This window comes from Physella acuta, unplaced genomic scaffold (genome assembly GCF_028476545.2).
Source record: "Physella acuta isolate Inbredline_101_S28 unplaced genomic scaffold, ASM2847654v3 ptg000483l, whole genome shotgun sequence".
NCBI lineage: Eukaryota > Metazoa > Mollusca > Gastropoda > Physidae > Physella > Physella acuta.
Window position 1 is genome coordinate 128,145 of NW_026732002.1, and position 16,596 is coordinate 144,740.

A 16,596-nucleotide genomic window follows, 5' to 3' on the forward strand; every position below is an offset into this window, starting at 1 on the left:
GACTTTACAGGGTTTCGTAGTGACTTTACAGGGGCTCGTAATGACATTCTAGGGGTTCTTAGTGACATTCCAGGGTTTCGTAGTGACTTTACAGGGTTTCGTAGTGACTTTACAGGGGTTTGTAGTGACTTTACAGGGGTTTGTAGTGACTTTACAGGGGTTTGTAGTGACTTTACAGGGGTTTGTAGTGACATTCCAGTTTCCATCACAATAAACCCTTCTCTAAGATATACTTGGTCAGAGTTAGCTGAGCTCACAGCTCCAAGTTTATAACGGACATCTGATAGATCGTGGTCTGGCACCGCTACAGTTGAGCCTAGTGCACACCAAGATGTGAAACATGCCATTCTAGCACCAAGACAGACGACTGTTGAACGCTCCCGCCAAAGACAACATAAATAAATACCGCCTTGGTTAAATACAAGTTAGTACCAGCCCTTTTGTTAGGCTTAAGATTAATTGCAGATTGATGTACATTTAATTAGCAGCTTTTAAACTCATTAAGTCCTCTCTTAATAAACAAAGTACTAAGTGGGAGCGTGTGTCTAACCTACGGGTCTGTTGTCTCTAGAATAAGGTCGATGACCTCAAAGGGTTCCTATCATCAATAATGGTCTAGAATAAATTACATGGACTTGAAGTCTGTGATTTGGTGTGTCTGTAACTTCGGATGGCAGTGACCTTTGTTGGATCAGTCATGATATGTATATATATATATATATATATATATATATATATATATATATATATATATATATATATATATATATATATATATATATATATATATATATATATATATATATATATATATATCACAGTTAATAATGAACAATAAATATTATAAAACATGCGTTACTTTACTTTTGGGTCCCTTCGTACGGGGTCCCTAGTACTGTAGCATACACGCGGGGCCCCAGTACTGTAGCATACATGCGGGGGGCCCTAGTAAAGTAGCCTACTTGCGGGTTCCACAGTAATGTAGCCTACTTGCAGATGGCCCCTAGTAATGCAGCCTACTCGATGGGGCCCCTAGTAATGTAGCCTACTCGAGGTGGCCCCTAGTAATGTAGCCTACTCGAGGCGCCCCTAGTAATGTAGCCTACTCGAGGTGGCCCCTAGTAATGTAGCCTACTCGAGGCGCCCCTAGTAATGTAGCCTACTCGAGGGGGCCCATTAGTAATGTAGCGTACTCGAGGGGGGCCCTAGTAATGTAGCCTACTCGAGGGGGCCCCTAGTAATGTAGCCTACTCGAGGGGGCCCCTAGTAATGTAGCCTACTCGAGGGGGCCCCTAGTAATGTAGCCTACTCGAGGTGGCCCCTAGTAATGTAGCCTACTCGAGGTGGCCCCTAGTAATGCAGCCTACTCGAGGGGGGCCCTAGTAATGTAGCCTACTCGAGGGGGGCCCCTAGTAATGTAGCCTACTCGAGGTGGCCCCTAGTAATGTAGCCTACTTGAGAGGGCCCCTAGTAATGTAGCCTACTCGAGGGGGGGCCCTAGTAATGTAGCCTACTTGCGGGGCCCCTAGTAATGTAGCCTACTCGAGGGGGCCCCTAGTAATGTAGCTTACTTGCGGGGCCCCCTAGTAATGTAGCGTACCTTTGTACAGAAATGTCGAGCAAGATCCTGAAGGTCGTGGTGACTGGTGCCAGCAGTGAGATCGGCTTGACCATCTGCTACCTGCTGGCCAAAGGTGACGTGTACGGCCTGACACAGATGATGGACCTCGTGCTCGTGGAGAACAGGTCAAGGATGAAGCAGCTTCGGGGCGCGCTCAGCGAGGTAGGTTGTCTCAGGGAGGTTGTCTCAGGTAGGTTGTCTCAGGGAGGTTGTCTCAGGTAGGTTGTCTCAGGGAGGTTGTCTCAGGTAGGTTTTCTCAGTACTAAGGTAGGTTTTCTCAGTACTAAGGTAGGTTGTCTCAGGGAGGTTGTCTCAGGGAGGTTTTCTCAGGGAGGTTTTCTAAGGGAGGTTGTCTCAGGTAGGTTTTCTTAGTACTAAGGTAGGTTCTTAGTAATAAGAGGTTGTCGGGTATTGTGGTACTGCTTCGCAAGCTTGAGTTACCTTGACCAGACTAATGACCCTGGGTTACATTGACCCTACTACTGACCCGTGGCTTACCTTGACCCTACCCTGGATTTAACTTGACCCAATTATTGCCCCTGAATTTACCTTGACCCTACTATTGACGCTGAATTACTTTGACCCTACTACTGACCCTGGGTTACATTGACCCTATTATTGCCCCTGGATTTACCTTGACCCTACAATTGACCCTGAATTACCTTGACCCTACTATTGACCCTGAATTACCTTGACACTACTAATGACCCATGAGTTACCTTGACCCTACAATTGACCCCTCCCTTGATGTCCTACAGCTAGGGATGAGCGACCTGAGGCTGGTGAGGAACTTCGTATCCACAGACAATCTCCACCAGGCTTTTACAGACGCTGACGTCATCATCTTGTCGGGCGGGCTGTACGCGGCGCCTGGCTACACGCGCAATGACGTCATCGGTGTGAACGCGTTAGAGTTCAAGGTGAAGGACGGTAACATTTCTATTTAGTATTGTGTAGTCTGATGTACAGCGTTTACTTTTTACTTTCTTGTATACAGAGTATAGAGGAAGTATTATAATCGTGTATACAAATCACATGCAATTTTGACAGTTTTCATCGTTTTACTTATCATTACTTCATAATGTATGGAGTATAGGGGACTTATTTTAATCGGGCAAAAATTATAAATCAAGATTTATCAAAATTTCAGCGTTCTATGAGTAATTGAGTCGGAAAAACTGGGCGTTGCAATTCTGTCCGTGTGTGTGTATGCGTGTCTGTGAACACGATAACTTGAGTACCGTTACAGCTAGGTTAATGAAATTTCATATACGTATCATATCAAATTTGTAGTTCTGTGTCAACTTTTCAGCAATTTCCGATAACCGGAAGTGAAACTTAATCTACTTTCAATTTTTCCAAAAGCATATAACTTGAGTAGTGTTTCAGATGGATCAACAAAATTTCACATATAAATAAAAGATCTAACTATCTGCCTTCTGTTAAATTTTAAGTTGACCGTTGACCGGATATCCGGAGTTGCCATCCCCCATAATGTTATATAAGCATATTCACGAAAGTTTAGGGGAGATCACTCCCGCATTATTAGATTAAACTTAAATTTCAAATATTGACATTATCAGAAATTCAAAAGAACATACCGTGTGACCATATTGAAGAAAATCTGTGTTTATATTGACATGATTTTTTAGGAGGTTGGTCTGGTCCTGTCAAAAGTGGCCAAGGACAGCGTAAAGATCTTAATGGTGGTGGAGCCGCAGAATATCAACTTGATGGTGCTGAGGTAATGTGGTGTTGTGGTGAGCTAATGTGGTGTTGTGGTGAGCTAATGTGGTGTTGTGGTGAGGTAATGTGGTGTTGTGCTGAGCTAATGTGGTGTTGTGGTGAGGTAATGTGGTGTTGTGCTGAGCTAATGTGGTGTTGTGGTGAGGTAATGTGGTGTTGTGCTGAGCTAATGTGGTGTTGTGGTGAGGTAATGTGGTGTTGTGCTGAGCTAATGTGGTGTTGTGGTGAGGTAATGTTGTGGTGGTGAGGTAAGCTATAGTTACAGGACAGCAGGGTAGAGGTGTAAACCCACATCCCTACACTAACATTTTCCTTCCAACCCACATCCCCACACTAACATTTTCCTGCCAACCCACATCCCCACACTAACATTTTCCTGCCAACCCACATCCCCACACTAACATTTTTCTGCCAACCCACATCCCCACACTAACATTTCTCTGCCAACCCACATCCCCACACTAATATTTTCCTGCCAACCCACATCCCCACACTAACATTTCCCTGCCAACCCACATCCCCACACTAACATTTTTCTGCCAACCCACATCCCCACACTAACATTTCTCTGCCAACCCACATCCCCACACTAATATTTTCCTGCCAACCCACATCCCCACACTAACATTTCCCTGCCAACCCACATCCCCACACTAACATTTCCCTGCCAACCCACATCCCCACACTAACATTTTCCTGCCAACCCACATCCCCACACTAACATTTTCCTGCCAACCCACATCCCCACACTAACATTTTCCTGCCAACCCACATCCCCACACTAACATTTTCCTGCCAACCCACATCCCCACACTAACATTTTCCTGCCAACCCACATCCCCACACTAACATTTTCCTGCCAACCCACATCCCCACACTAACATTTTCCTGCCAACCCACATCCCCACACTAACATTTCCCTGCCAACCCACATCCCCACACTAACATTTCCCTGCCAACCCACATCCCCACACTAACATTTTCCTGCCAACCCACATCCCCACACTAACATTTTCCTGCCAACCCACATCCCCACACTAACATTTCCCTGCCAACCCACATCCCCACACTAACATTTTCCTGCCAACCCACATCCCCACACTAACATTTTCCTGCCAACCCACATCCCCACACTAACATTTTCCTGTCAACCCACATCCCCACACTAACATTTTCCTGCCAACCCACATCCCCACACTAACATTTCTCTGCCAACCCACATCCCCACGCTAACATTTCTCTGCCAACCCACATCCCCACACTAACATATCCCCCCCTTCTTTCAGCTATTTTGCCCCAAGCATAAAACCCGCCAACCTGACCGGGTTGTCGCGGGTTGACCACAACAGAGCCCAGTCTATGATTGCCCGGATGTTGAACATCTCAGTGGACAAGGTCAGTTCCACCACAACCTTGACCTTCCCTCTACCTGCCATACAAGGTCACCTGTAGACATGTCTTCACCTGTCTCAGTTCTGCCTGTCACCTGTCTTTACCTGTCTCAGTTCTGCCTGTCACCTGTCTTTACCTGTCTCAGTTCTGCCTGTCACCTGTACACATGTCTTCACCTGTCTCAGTTCTGCCTGGCACCAGTAGACCTGACCTACCCATAAGACACCACCAAATGTGTCTGTGTGTGTTTCTCCAGGTGTCTCACCTGACCATGTGGGGAAACAGGTCCATCACTGTGTGTGTGTGTGTTTCTCCAGGTGTCTCACCTGACTATGTGGGGGAACAGGTCCTTCACTGTGTGTGTGTTTCTCCAGGTGTCTCACCTGACCATGTGGGGGAACAGGTCCCTCAAGATATTCCCCGACATCCGCCATGCTGTGGTCGAGGTGTGTGGGCGGGTACTTCCGGCCTACGAGGCCATCAAGGATGATTTTTTTCTCAAGTACAAGTTTACAGAGCTGCTTCAGAACAGGGAGGCTGACATTATCAAGGTACCATTGTCATGACATCATAGAGGTAGCACTGTCATGACATCATAGAGGTAGCACTGTCATGACATCATAGAGGTAGCACTGTCATGACATCATAGAGGTAGCACTGTCATGACATCATAGAGGTAGCATTGTCATGATATCATACAGGTAGCATTGTCATGACATCATAGAGGTAGCACTGTCATGACATCATAGAGGTAGCATTGTCATGACATCATAGAGGTAGCATTGTCATGACATCATAGAGGTAGCTTTGTCCTACATCCAGTGGCGTCGCGAGGGATGGTGACACCCGGTGGGGGACTTATGGTGTCACCCCTCCTCCGAAAAAAACTGTAAATATATATATATATATATATATATATATATTTATATATAGTTGCAATTGGTGACAACCCCATCCCATTTTGACTAATGGCGTTAATTTGTAAGCTTAATCCACATATTAATTCATGTGGAAAAAGCATCGTTTTCATCGCAAGTCATTAGATTTTGGTATCACCCCCTCTACTGTCGTTGATTATCTGTTATTCAAAAATATTTTTTTTCTATATATTTTGCAATTTTTTTACCGTGTTGTCACCCCCTAAATGGTGTCACCCGTTGCGGTCCGCACCCCCGTCCCCGCCTCGCGACGCCTCTGCCTACATCTTCTGGATAGTATTGTCCTACAACATTTAAGGCATTTAACACTCTGTTCCTGAAAAAGATTGTCACGTATTGACTTACCTACCTGCCGTTAAACCTCCCCTTAAACCTGCCCTTAAACCTGCCCTTAAACCTACCCTTCAACCTGTCCACTGCTGTCCCCCCTGTCCACCAGAAGCACAAGACGACCTACTGTTCCATGACTGTGGCCACAGCAGCCTTCAACCTGTCCCCCCCCCCCCTATCCACAAGAAACGCAAGACGACCTACTGTTCCATGACTGTGGCGACAGCACCCTTCATCCTGTCCCCCCTATCCCCCAGAAGCGCAAGACGACCTACTGTTCCATGACTGTGGCCACAGCAGCTGTGCAGCACCTGCGGGACTGGACGCTGGGCACCAAGAAGGACGACTGGACCTCCATGATAGTCCTCTCTGACGGCAGCTACGGCATCGATAAAGGTCAGAGACAAGTTCTAGAACAGTCAGAGAAAAGTTCTAGAACAGTCAGAGAAAAGTTCTAGAACAGTGAGAAAAGTTCTAGAACATCTAATGAAAGGTTCTAGATTAGAAAAAGTTCAAGAACAGTCAGAGAAAAGTTCTAGAACAGTCAGAGAAAAGTTCTAGAACAGTCAGAGAAAAGTTCTAGAACAGTGAGAAAAGTTCTAGAACATCTAATGAAAGGTTCTAGATTAGAAAAAGTTCAAGAACAGTCAGAGAAAAGTTCTAGAACAGTCAGAGAAAAGTTCTAGAACAGTCAGAGAAAAGTTCTAGAACAGTCAGAGAAAAGTTCTAGAACAGTCAGAGAAAAGTTCTAGAACAGTCAGAGAAAAGTTCTAGAACAGTCAGAGAAAAGTTCTAGAACAGAGAAAAGTTCTAGAACAGTCAGAGAAAAGTTCTAGAACAGTCAGAGAAAAGTTCTAGAACAGTCAGAGAAAAGTTCTAGAACAGTCAGAGAAAAGTTCTAGAACAGTCAGAGAAAAGTTCTAGAACAGTCAGAGAAAAGTTCTAGAACAGTCAGAGAAAAGTTCTAGAACAGTCAGAGAAAAGTTCTAGAACAGTCAGAGAAAAGTTCTAGAACAGTCAGAGAAAAGTTCTAGAACAGTCAGAGAAAACTTCTAGAACAGTCAGAGAAAAGTTCTAGAACAGTGAGAAAAGTTCTAGAACATCTAATGAAAGGTTCTAGATTAGAAAAAGTTCAAGAACAGTCAGAGAAAAGTTCTAGAACAGTCAGAGAAAAGTTCTAGAACAGTCAGAGAAAAGTTCTAGAACAGTCAGAGAAAAGTTCTAGAACAGTCAGAGAAAAGTTCTAGAACAGTCAGAGAAAAGTTCTAGAACAGAGAAAAGTTCTAGAACAGTCAGAGAAAAGTTCTAGAACAGTCAGAGAAAAGTTCTAGAACAGTCAGAGAAAAGTTCTAGAACAGTCAGAGAAAAGTTCTAGAACAGTCAGAGAAAAGTTCTAGAACAGTCAGAGAAAAGTTCTAGAACAGTCAGAGAAAAGTTCTAGAACAGTCAGAGAAAAGTTCTAGAACAGAGAAAAGTTCTAGAACATAGAAAAGTTCTAGAACAGTCAGAGAAAAGTTCTAGAACAGTCAGAGAAAAGTTCTAGAACAGTCAGAGAAAAGTTCTAGAACAGAGAAAAGTTCTAGAACAGTCAGAGAAAAGTTCTAGAACAGTCAGAGAAAAGTTCTAGAACAGTCAGAGAAAAGTTCTAGAACAGTCAGAGAAAAGTTCTAGAACAGTCAGAGAAAAGTTCTAGAACAGTCAGAGAAAAGTTCTAGAACAGTCAGAGAAAAGTTCTAGAACAGAGAAAAGTTCTAGAACAGTCAGAGAAAAGTTCTAGAACAGTCAGAGAAAAGTTCTAGAACAGTCAGAGAAAAGTTCTAGAACAGAGAAAAGTTCTAGAACAGTCAGAGAAAAGTTCTAGAACAGTCAGAGAAAAGTTCTAGAACAGTCAGAGAAAAGTTCTAGAACAGTCAGAGAAAAGTTCTAGAACAGTCAGAGAAAAGTTCTAGAACAGTCAGAGAAAAGTTCTAGAACAGTCAGAGAAAAGTTCTAGAACAGAGAAAAGTTCTAGAACAGTCAGAGAAAAGTTCTAGAACAGTCAGAGAAAAGTTCTAGAACAGTCAGAGAAAAGTTCTAGAACAGTCAGAGAAAAGTTCTAGAACAGTCAGAAAAAAGTTCTAGAACAGTCAGAGAAAAGTTCTAGAACAGTCAGAGAAAAGTTCTAGAACAGAGAAAAGTTCTAGAACAGTCAGAGAAAAGTTCTAGAACAGTCAGAGAAAAGTTCTAGAACAGTCAGAGAAAAGTTCTAGAACAGTCAGAGAAAAGTTCTAGAACAGTCAGAGAAAAGTTCTAGAACAGTCAGAGAAAAGTTCTAGAACAGTCAGAGAAAAGTTCTAGAACAGTCAGAGAAAAGTTCTAGAACAGTCAGAGAAAAGTTCTAGAACAGTCAGAGAAAAGTTCTAGAACAGTCAGAGAAAACTTCTAGAACAGTCAGAGAAAAGTTCTAGAACAGTGAGAAAAGTTCTAGAACATCTAATGAAAGGTTCTAGATTAGAAAAAGTTCAAGAACAGTCAGAGAAAAGTTCTAGAACAGTCAGAGAAAAGTTCTAGAACAGTCAGAGAAAAGTTCTAGAACAGTCAGAGAAAAGTTCTAGAACAGTCAGAGAAAAGTTCTAGAACAGTCAGAGAAAAGTTCTAGAACAGAGAAAAGTTCTAGAACAGTCAGAGAAAAGTTCTAGAACAGTCAGAGAAAAGTTCTAGAACAGTCAGAGAAAAGTTCTAGAACAGTCAGAGAAAAGTTCTAGAACAGTCAGAGAAAAGTTCTAGAACAGTCAGAGAAAAGTTCTAGAACAGTCAGAGAAAAGTTCTAGAACAGTCAGAGAAAAGTTCTAGAACAGAGAAAAGTTCTAGAACATAGAAAAGTTCTAGAACAGTCAGAGAAAAGTTCTAGAACAGTCAGAGAAAAGTTCTAGAACAGTCAGAGAAAAGTTCTAGAACAGAGAAAAGTTCTAGAACAGTCAGAGAAAAGTTCTAGAACAGTCAGAGAAAAGTTCTAGAACAGTCAGAGAAAAGTTCTAGAACAGTCAGAGAAAAGTTCTAGAACAGTCAGAGAAAAGTTCTAGAACAGTCAGAGAAAAGTTCTAGAACAGTCAGAGAAAAGTTCTAGAACAGAGAAAAGTTCTAGAACAGTCAGAGAAAAGTTCTAGAACAGTCAGAGAAAAGTTCTAGAACAGTCAGAGAAAAGTTCTAGAACAGAGAAAAGTTCTAGAACAGTCAGAGAAAAGTTCTAGAACAGTCAGAGAAAAGTTCTAGAACAGTCAGAGAAAAGTTCTAGAACAGTCAGAGAAAAGTTCTAGAACAGTCAGAGAAAAGTTCTAGAACAGTCAGAGAAAAGTTCTAGAACAGTCAGAGAAAAGTTCTAGAACAGAGAAAAGTTCTAGAACAGTCAGAGAAAAGTTCTAGAACAGTCAGAGAAAAGTTCTAGAACAGTCAGAGAAAAGTTCTAGAACAGTCAGAGAAAAGTTCTAGAACAGTCAGAGAAAAGTTCTAGAACAGAGAAAAGTTCTAGAACAGTCAGAGAAAAGTTCTAGAACAGTCAGAGAAAAGTTCTAGAACAGTCAGAGAAAAGTTCTAGAACAGTCAGAGAAAAGTTCTAGAACAGAGAAAAGTTCTAGAACATAGAAAAGTTCTAGAACAGTCAGAGAAAAATTCTAGAACAGTCAGAGAAGAGTTCTAGAACCAAAATGTTGAGCACCTGTCCTACAAAATGTTGAGCACCTGTCCTACAAAATGTTGAGCACCTGTCCTACAAAATGTTGAGCACCTGTCCTACAAAATGTTGAGCACCTGTCCTACAAAATGTTGAGCACCTGTCCTACAAAATGTTGAGCACCTGTCCTACAAAATGTTGAGCACCTGTCCTACAAAATGTTGAGCACCTGTCCTACAAAATGTTGAGCACCTGTCCTACAAAATGTTGAGCACCTGTCCGACTTTGACCTTGCTCCCCCCAGGTCTGGCCTACAGTTTCCCAGTGCAAGTGACGTCACAGGGGGAGTGGGAGATTGTCCAGGGTCTGGACATCAACTATTACGAGAGGGAGAAGTTGGATGTAGGTAGATGTTGGTGTTGGATGTAGGTAGATGTTGGTGTTGGATGTGGGTGTAGGTGTTGGTGTTGGATGTTTATGTTAGATGTAGGTGTAGATGTTGGATGCAGGTGTTGGATGTAGGTGTTGGATGTTGGATGTTGATGTTGGATGTAGGTGCTAGATGTAGGTGTTGGATGTAGGTGTTGGATGTTGGATGTTGAATGTTGATGTTGACGTGTGCCCGCCAGGAACGTGTCAACGAGATCCGGGTGGAGCGGATGTTCGCCTACAGTATCCTAGAGCTGCCCGAGGCCAAGCAGGAGGTGGAGAAGGACGACGAGTGTGCCGTGGATCAGGCCCGGGCCACCAAGTGGAGCTTCGGCCACGCCGACCCCATCCCGTGCAGCATCCTGGGGCCACTAGAGCAGGACAGGCTGGGCAGTCTGTAAGCTAAATGTTCCGTCTGTAAGCACAATGTTCCGTCTGTAAGCACAATGTTCCGTCTGTAAGCACAATGTTCCGTCTGTAAGCACAATGTCTGTAAGCACAATGTTTGGTCTGTAAGCACAATGTCTGTAAGCACAATGTTCCGTCTGTAAGCACAATGTCTGTAAGCACAATGTTCCGTCTGTAAGCTAAATGTTCCGTCTGTAAGCACAATGTTCCGTCTGTAAGCACAATGTTCCGTCTGTAAGCACAATGTTCCGTCTGTAAGCACAATGTTCCGTCTGTAAGCACAATGTTCCGTCTGTAAGCACAATGTTCCGTCTGTAAGCACAATGTCTGTAAGCACAATGTTTGGTCTGTAAGCACAATGTCTGTAAGCACAATGTTCCGTCTGTAAGCACAATGTCTGTAAGCACAATGTTTGGTCTGTAAGCACAATGTCTGTAAGCACAATGTTCCGTCTGTAAGCACAATGTCTGTAAGCACAATGTTTGGTCTGTAAGCACAATGTCTGTAAGCACAATGTTTGGTCTGTAAGCACAATGTCTGTAAGCACAATGTTCCCTCTATAAGCACAATGTTCCGTCTGTAAGCACAATGTTCCGTCTGTAAGCACAATGTTCCGTCTGTAAGCACAATGTTCCGTCTGTAAGCACAATGTTTCGTCTGTAAGCTCAATGTCTGTAAGCACAATGTTCCGTCTGTAAGCACAATGTTTCGTCTGTAAGCACAATGTCTGTAAGCACAATGTTCCGTCTGTAAGCACAATGTTCCGTCTGTAAGCATAATGTCTGTAAGCACAATGTTCCGTCTGTAAGCACAATGTTTGTAAGCACAATGTTCCGTCTGTAAGCACAATGTTCCGTCTGTAAGCACAATGTCTGTAAGCACAATGTTCCGTCTGTAAGCACAATGTTCCGTCTGTAAGCACAATGTTCCGTCTGTAAGCACAATGTTCCGTCTGTAAGCACAATGTTCCGTCTGTAAGCACAATGTTCCGTCTGTAAGCACAACGTTCCGTCTGTAAGCAAAATGTTTGGTCTGTAAGCACAATGTTTGTAAGCACAATGTTCCGTCTGTAAGCAAAATGTTTGGTCTGTAAGCACAATGTTTGGTCTGTAAGCACAATGTTCCGTCTGTAAGCACAATGTTCCGTCTGTAAGCACAATGTAAGCATTATGCTAGCGTTTTCGAGGAGTCGGATTAAGAAAAAATGTATCCATGTAAGCAACCCTCAGAGAACTGTAAGCTGTGTGTAATCAACTTTGTAGTTGTGTAGTTAGTGAACAATGAAGCACTGTTTTAACATTGATTGTGTAGTGTGAAAGAAAGTTGTAGAAAGGATTGAGTCAGTATCACATGTTTAAATGTCATGTATGACATGTTTAAATGTCAAGTATCACATGTTTGAATGTCATTTATCATATGTTTAAATATCATGTATCACATCTGCAGATGAATCTGGACAAATAGACAGTCGACATATTTCAACCCAATGTTTTTTTTTTCTAAATAAAACATATTTTTAAAGTTTATTCAAATCTTTAAATTTTTTTCGTTAATTTTTTCCTCTGAAGTTGTTTATTACAATACGAGAAAAATGGCCCGTTGAGGAAGAGTACAACGGGCGCTAGGCTGATAGTGCTGTCTCTTTTCTCTAAACTAAAACCAACCCACCCCCCCCCCCCCCACACACCACCCCCACCCCCACCCCCACCCCCGCACCTACACCCCCCACCCCACCCCCACCCCCCACACACACCACCCCCTCCACACACCGCCCCCCCACCCCCCACCCCTCCACCCCCCTCCACCCCCCCCCAAAAAAAAAAACATGTCTACCGTCCCATTCAACGAAATATAATTATATACTTTTTCCGGTGTCCGCCCCCTCCCAGAAAATTCTACCCCCGCCCCCGAAAATTTCAAGTACCCCCACCCCTCTCCGGGGAGGAAAAAGTCTGAAAGAAACACTGAAACCAACCCACCCCCCCACACACCACCCCCACCCCCCCCCCACACACACCACCCCCCCCCACACACACACCACCCCCCACCCCTCCACCCCCCCTATTGTTTATTACAATACGAGAAAAATGGCCCGTTGAGGAAGGGTACAACGGGCGCTAGGCTGATAGTGCTGTCTCTTTTCTCTAAACTAAAACCAACCCACCCCCACACACCACCCCCCCCACCCCCACACACCACCCCCCCCACACACACCACCCACCCCACCCCTCCACCCCCCCCCCCCCCCCCAAAAAAAATCATGTCTACCGTCCCATTCAACGAAATATAACTATATACTTTTTCCAGTGTCCGCCCCCTCCCAGAAAATTCTACCTCCGCCCCCGAAAATTTCAAGTACCCCCACCCCTCTCCGGGGAGGAAAAAGTCTGAAAGAAACACTGAAACCAACCCACCCCCCACACACCACCCCCCCACCCCCACACACCCCCCACACACCCCCCCCTCCCCCAAAAAAAAACATGTCTACCGTCCCATTGCAAGAAAACCACTTTTTAGATTAGACACATTAATTAGGCGGTAATTTTATTATAGAGTATCGATGAGGAAATTTTTTTTGAGTTTGGGAGGGGGGGGGGGGGGGGGCTCAGACGTTCTTACGCGGGGGTAAGAAGCCCCTACCCGAAGAATTGTATGAAAGAAACTCTTCACGCAAACCACTTAGATTAGACCAAATTGCCTTTGTATTGAATGTTTACTCGATAATCAATGACGTCATATCAATGTGTGCACTATCCGGCTTGAGATTATTTTCTACTCTGTGCGCTAAATGTGTCGACGTCATACTTCGTTTTTCGAATTACTATGCATGTTTTTATTTTCCTTGTGTTTTCTCTAGAGCGTTCTTGTCAGACAGATAGATAGATAGATAGATAGATAGATAGATAGATAGATAGATAGATAGATAGATAGATAGACAGCGAAACTATTAGTATTAATTTTCTCTTACACATTTTGCACAATTCTTCATCTATTTCACTGTTTTAAATTCTTTATTTGATTTCCACTTTCGCCCCCCCCAACTGTAAATACTGTGTTTGAAAAATGACGACACGAAATGTAGCTGTCGCCTGCTACAGTTGTATGTAGTGGTGTCTCTACGACACAAACAGCAACATTCCCATCATCATCTGTTAAAAAAACTCGCTACAATAAACAACTTTTTACCGTTCACAATGTAGAATACTTATTATTATGAGATGAAACTAGTTAGTTGATATAATCAGCTCATCCTACCGTACACAATGTAGACTGGTCATTTATTATTGTTGTGAGATGAAACTAATTAGTTGATATAAATAGCGCATCCTAGCAGAGTCTGCATTTCCAACAACTGTTGGCGTTCTGGAATTTTTAGTCTAGTTAACCTCGATGTGATTTTACCCTTAGTTTAGAAAGTGGCACTTCCCTTAGTCCACTCAGTTTATATAAGTACCTGATAGCATGGCGTCCCTGAGTCCACCCAGCTATAATGGGTACCTGAATCAAGTTGGGTAAAGTAACTGGCTGGACATAGAACTGACCATACCAACTCTTTATACGGTGACGTAAGCTGGGACATAGAGAAGACATTCATCGGCTGATAGAATTGTCCTTTAGCTACCTCTGTGGCGAACCTTCAGGCTGATAGAATTGTCCTTTAGCTACCTCTGTGGCGAACCTTCAGGCTGATAGAATTGTCCTTTAGCTACCTCTGTGGCGAACCTTCAGGCTGATAGAATTGTCCTTTAGCTACCTCTGTGGCGAACCTTCAGGCTGATAGAATTGTCCTTTAGCTACCTCTGTGGCGAACCTTCAGGCTGATAGAATTGTCCTTTAGCTACCTCTGTGGCGAACCTTCAGGCTGATAGAATTGTCCTTTAGCTACCTCTGTGGCGAACCTTCAGGCTGATAGAATTGTCCTTTAGCTACCTCTGTGGCGAACCTTCAGGCTGATATCTAACCCTCACATCTTTACATACAGGGACAGAAATCGGTATAGCGAGGTACCCTCCTTACCTCCCTTGAAACGGTTGTCATGACAACGTGTCGCTCGGTTGGTGGCCAAGATGGCGGCTGGCGTATTTGTATTTGTTGAACCATCGAACCAACAGGTAAGCACTGTTTACACCGTACACCTGACTCTACACCTGACTCTACACCTGACTCTACACCTGACTCTACATATTGTGACTCTACATCTGACTATTGTCCAACACCTGACTCAACATATGACTCCAACACGCGGTTGTACATGTCACTATACAGGTGAAGTTGTGACAGGGTGGACGTCTGTGTACTGTGACGTCAACGTTTATTTCCTCAGGCGGACCGTCTGGAAATCCACATGTTGATTGGAAGTCATTGATGAGAGACATCGCTCAAAGATAGACATTGTCAAACCAAAGACATCGTGGAATCAGATAGACATCATAGAATCAGACATCGTGACATCAAAGATGTATACCATGACATCAAATAGACACATCAAGACATCGAAATAATAAACATAAACAATTTTAGCTTGCTCTTTTAATTTTCAATTCAAAAGAATCCACACAATGTCATTCTGTCGAGAGTTTGAATACTTGTGTCAGTGAGTACTGACAACACGCTCTCTAGTGACATCTAGTTCTATATGTCACACTGTTGTGGACGGTGGCCTAACATGGGGGGGGGGGGGGGATGGTAGAGAGGGCTAACATGAGGGGAGAGGGCTAACATGGGGGGGGGGGGGGGCAGAGGCGTAGCGACCCTTCCGGGCGCCCGGGGACAAACTTTCGATTTGCACCCACCCCCTCAAACTTTCGATTTGCACCCCCCTCGAACTTTTGATTTGCACCCCCCCCTCAAACTTTCGATTTGCACCCCCCCCCCTCAAACTTTCAATTTCTTTTTCTAACCCATTTTGGCGCCCTCCCCCCCCTAAGGTCGGCGCCCGGGTACATATGTCCCCCCCCCGCCCCCACCCCCTCGCTACGCCTCTAGTGGGGGGGGGGGGGGGGAGAAAGGTGGAGACCACTAACATGGAGGCAGAATTTAACCAAAATCTGACAAAGTTTTCTTCCCCCTTTCTACAACTGGAAAACAAGACCTGCACTCTAAAGACAAAACAAAAATGTTTAGAACGAGGTACAAATCAATCACGTGGTGTCGGCTGTAAACGTCAGGTGGTTTCTTTGATGTCTCCTTCCCTCCCGCCCCCTCCCCCATCCACGGAGAGCTGCTACCCGCTAGTTCAGCCTACCATCTGATGCACGTGACGTGAGAGGCTGTCAATGTCTGACTATTGTGTGTGGGGGCGTTAACGTCCAGGCCCCACGTCACATCCTGTCGTCGATGTGATGTGATGGTCACAAGGTACATGTGAACACACGAATCTAGCAGGTAGCACACATCTAGCAGGTAGCACACATCTAGCAGGTAGCACACATCTAGCAGGTAGCACACATCTAGCAGGTAGCACACATCTAGCAGGTAGCACACATCTAGCAGGTAGCACACATCTAGTAGGTAGCACACATCTAGCTAGCTAGCGAGTAGCACATATCTAGCTAGCGAGTAGCACATATCTAGCTAGCGAGTAGCACAGATATTGCTAGCTAGCGAGTAGCACAGCTCTAGCTAGCGAGTAGCACAGATACATCTAGCTAGCTAGCGAGTAGCACAGATATAGCTAGCTAGATAAGGAGTAGCACAGCTCTAGTTAGCGAGTAGCAGAGATCTAGCTAGCGAGTAGCACATATCTAGCTAGCGAGTAGCACAGCTCTTAGCGAGTAGCACAGATACAGCTAGCTAGCTAACGAGTAGCACACATCTAGCTAGCTAGCTAGCGAGTAGCAGAGATCTAGCTAGCGAGTAGCACAGATACAGCTAGCTAGCTAACGAGTAGCACACATCTAGCTAGCTAGCGAGTACCACATATATAGCTAGGTAGCTAAGGAGTAGCACAGCTCTAACTAGCGAGTAGCACAGATACAGATAGCTAGCGAGTACCATACATCTAGCTTGCTAGCGAGTAGCAGAGATCTAGCTAGCGAGTAGCACTGATTTAGCTAACATTTAATTTCATGTTGGCAAAGTTT

At 44.1% G+C, this 16,596-nt stretch overlaps 1 protein-coding gene across 3 annotated transcripts; it reads left to right on the forward strand.

Annotated features, from left to right (window-relative positions):
* The first annotated feature begins 379 nt into the window (after positions 1 to 379).
* LOC131944150 (malate dehydrogenase, cytoplasmic) lies at positions 380 to 15,007 on the forward strand. Of its 3 annotated transcripts, XR_009386996.1 has the most exons (12): positions 380 to 424; positions 1,611 to 1,783; positions 2,380 to 2,541; positions 3,274 to 3,365; positions 4,654 to 4,762; positions 5,077 to 5,105; positions 5,163 to 5,310; positions 6,285 to 6,423; positions 9,981 to 10,078; positions 10,306 to 10,502; positions 14,496 to 14,625; positions 14,838 to 15,007. XR_009386996.1 is itself a non-coding variant. In XM_059304666.1 (10 exons), the coding sequence occupies exons 2-10, from the start codon at positions 1,613 to 1,615 to the stop codon at positions 11,961 to 11,963; spliced, it is 1,149 nt and encodes a 382-aa protein (XP_059160649.1). In that variant the 5' UTR covers positions 380 to 424; positions 1,611 to 1,612; the 3' UTR covers positions 11,964 to 12,002. The 3 variants fall into 3 exon arrangements, 1 of the variants encoding a protein (XP_059160649.1); XR_009386995.1 differs by lacking the exon at positions 5,077 to 5,105 and having other exon boundaries at positions 5,134 to 5,310; XM_059304666.1 differs by lacking the exons at positions 5,077 to 5,105; positions 14,496 to 14,625; positions 14,838 to 15,007 and adding an exon at positions 11,960 to 12,002 and having other exon boundaries at positions 5,134 to 5,310.
* Positions 15,008 to 16,596: the final 1,589 nt, after the last annotated feature.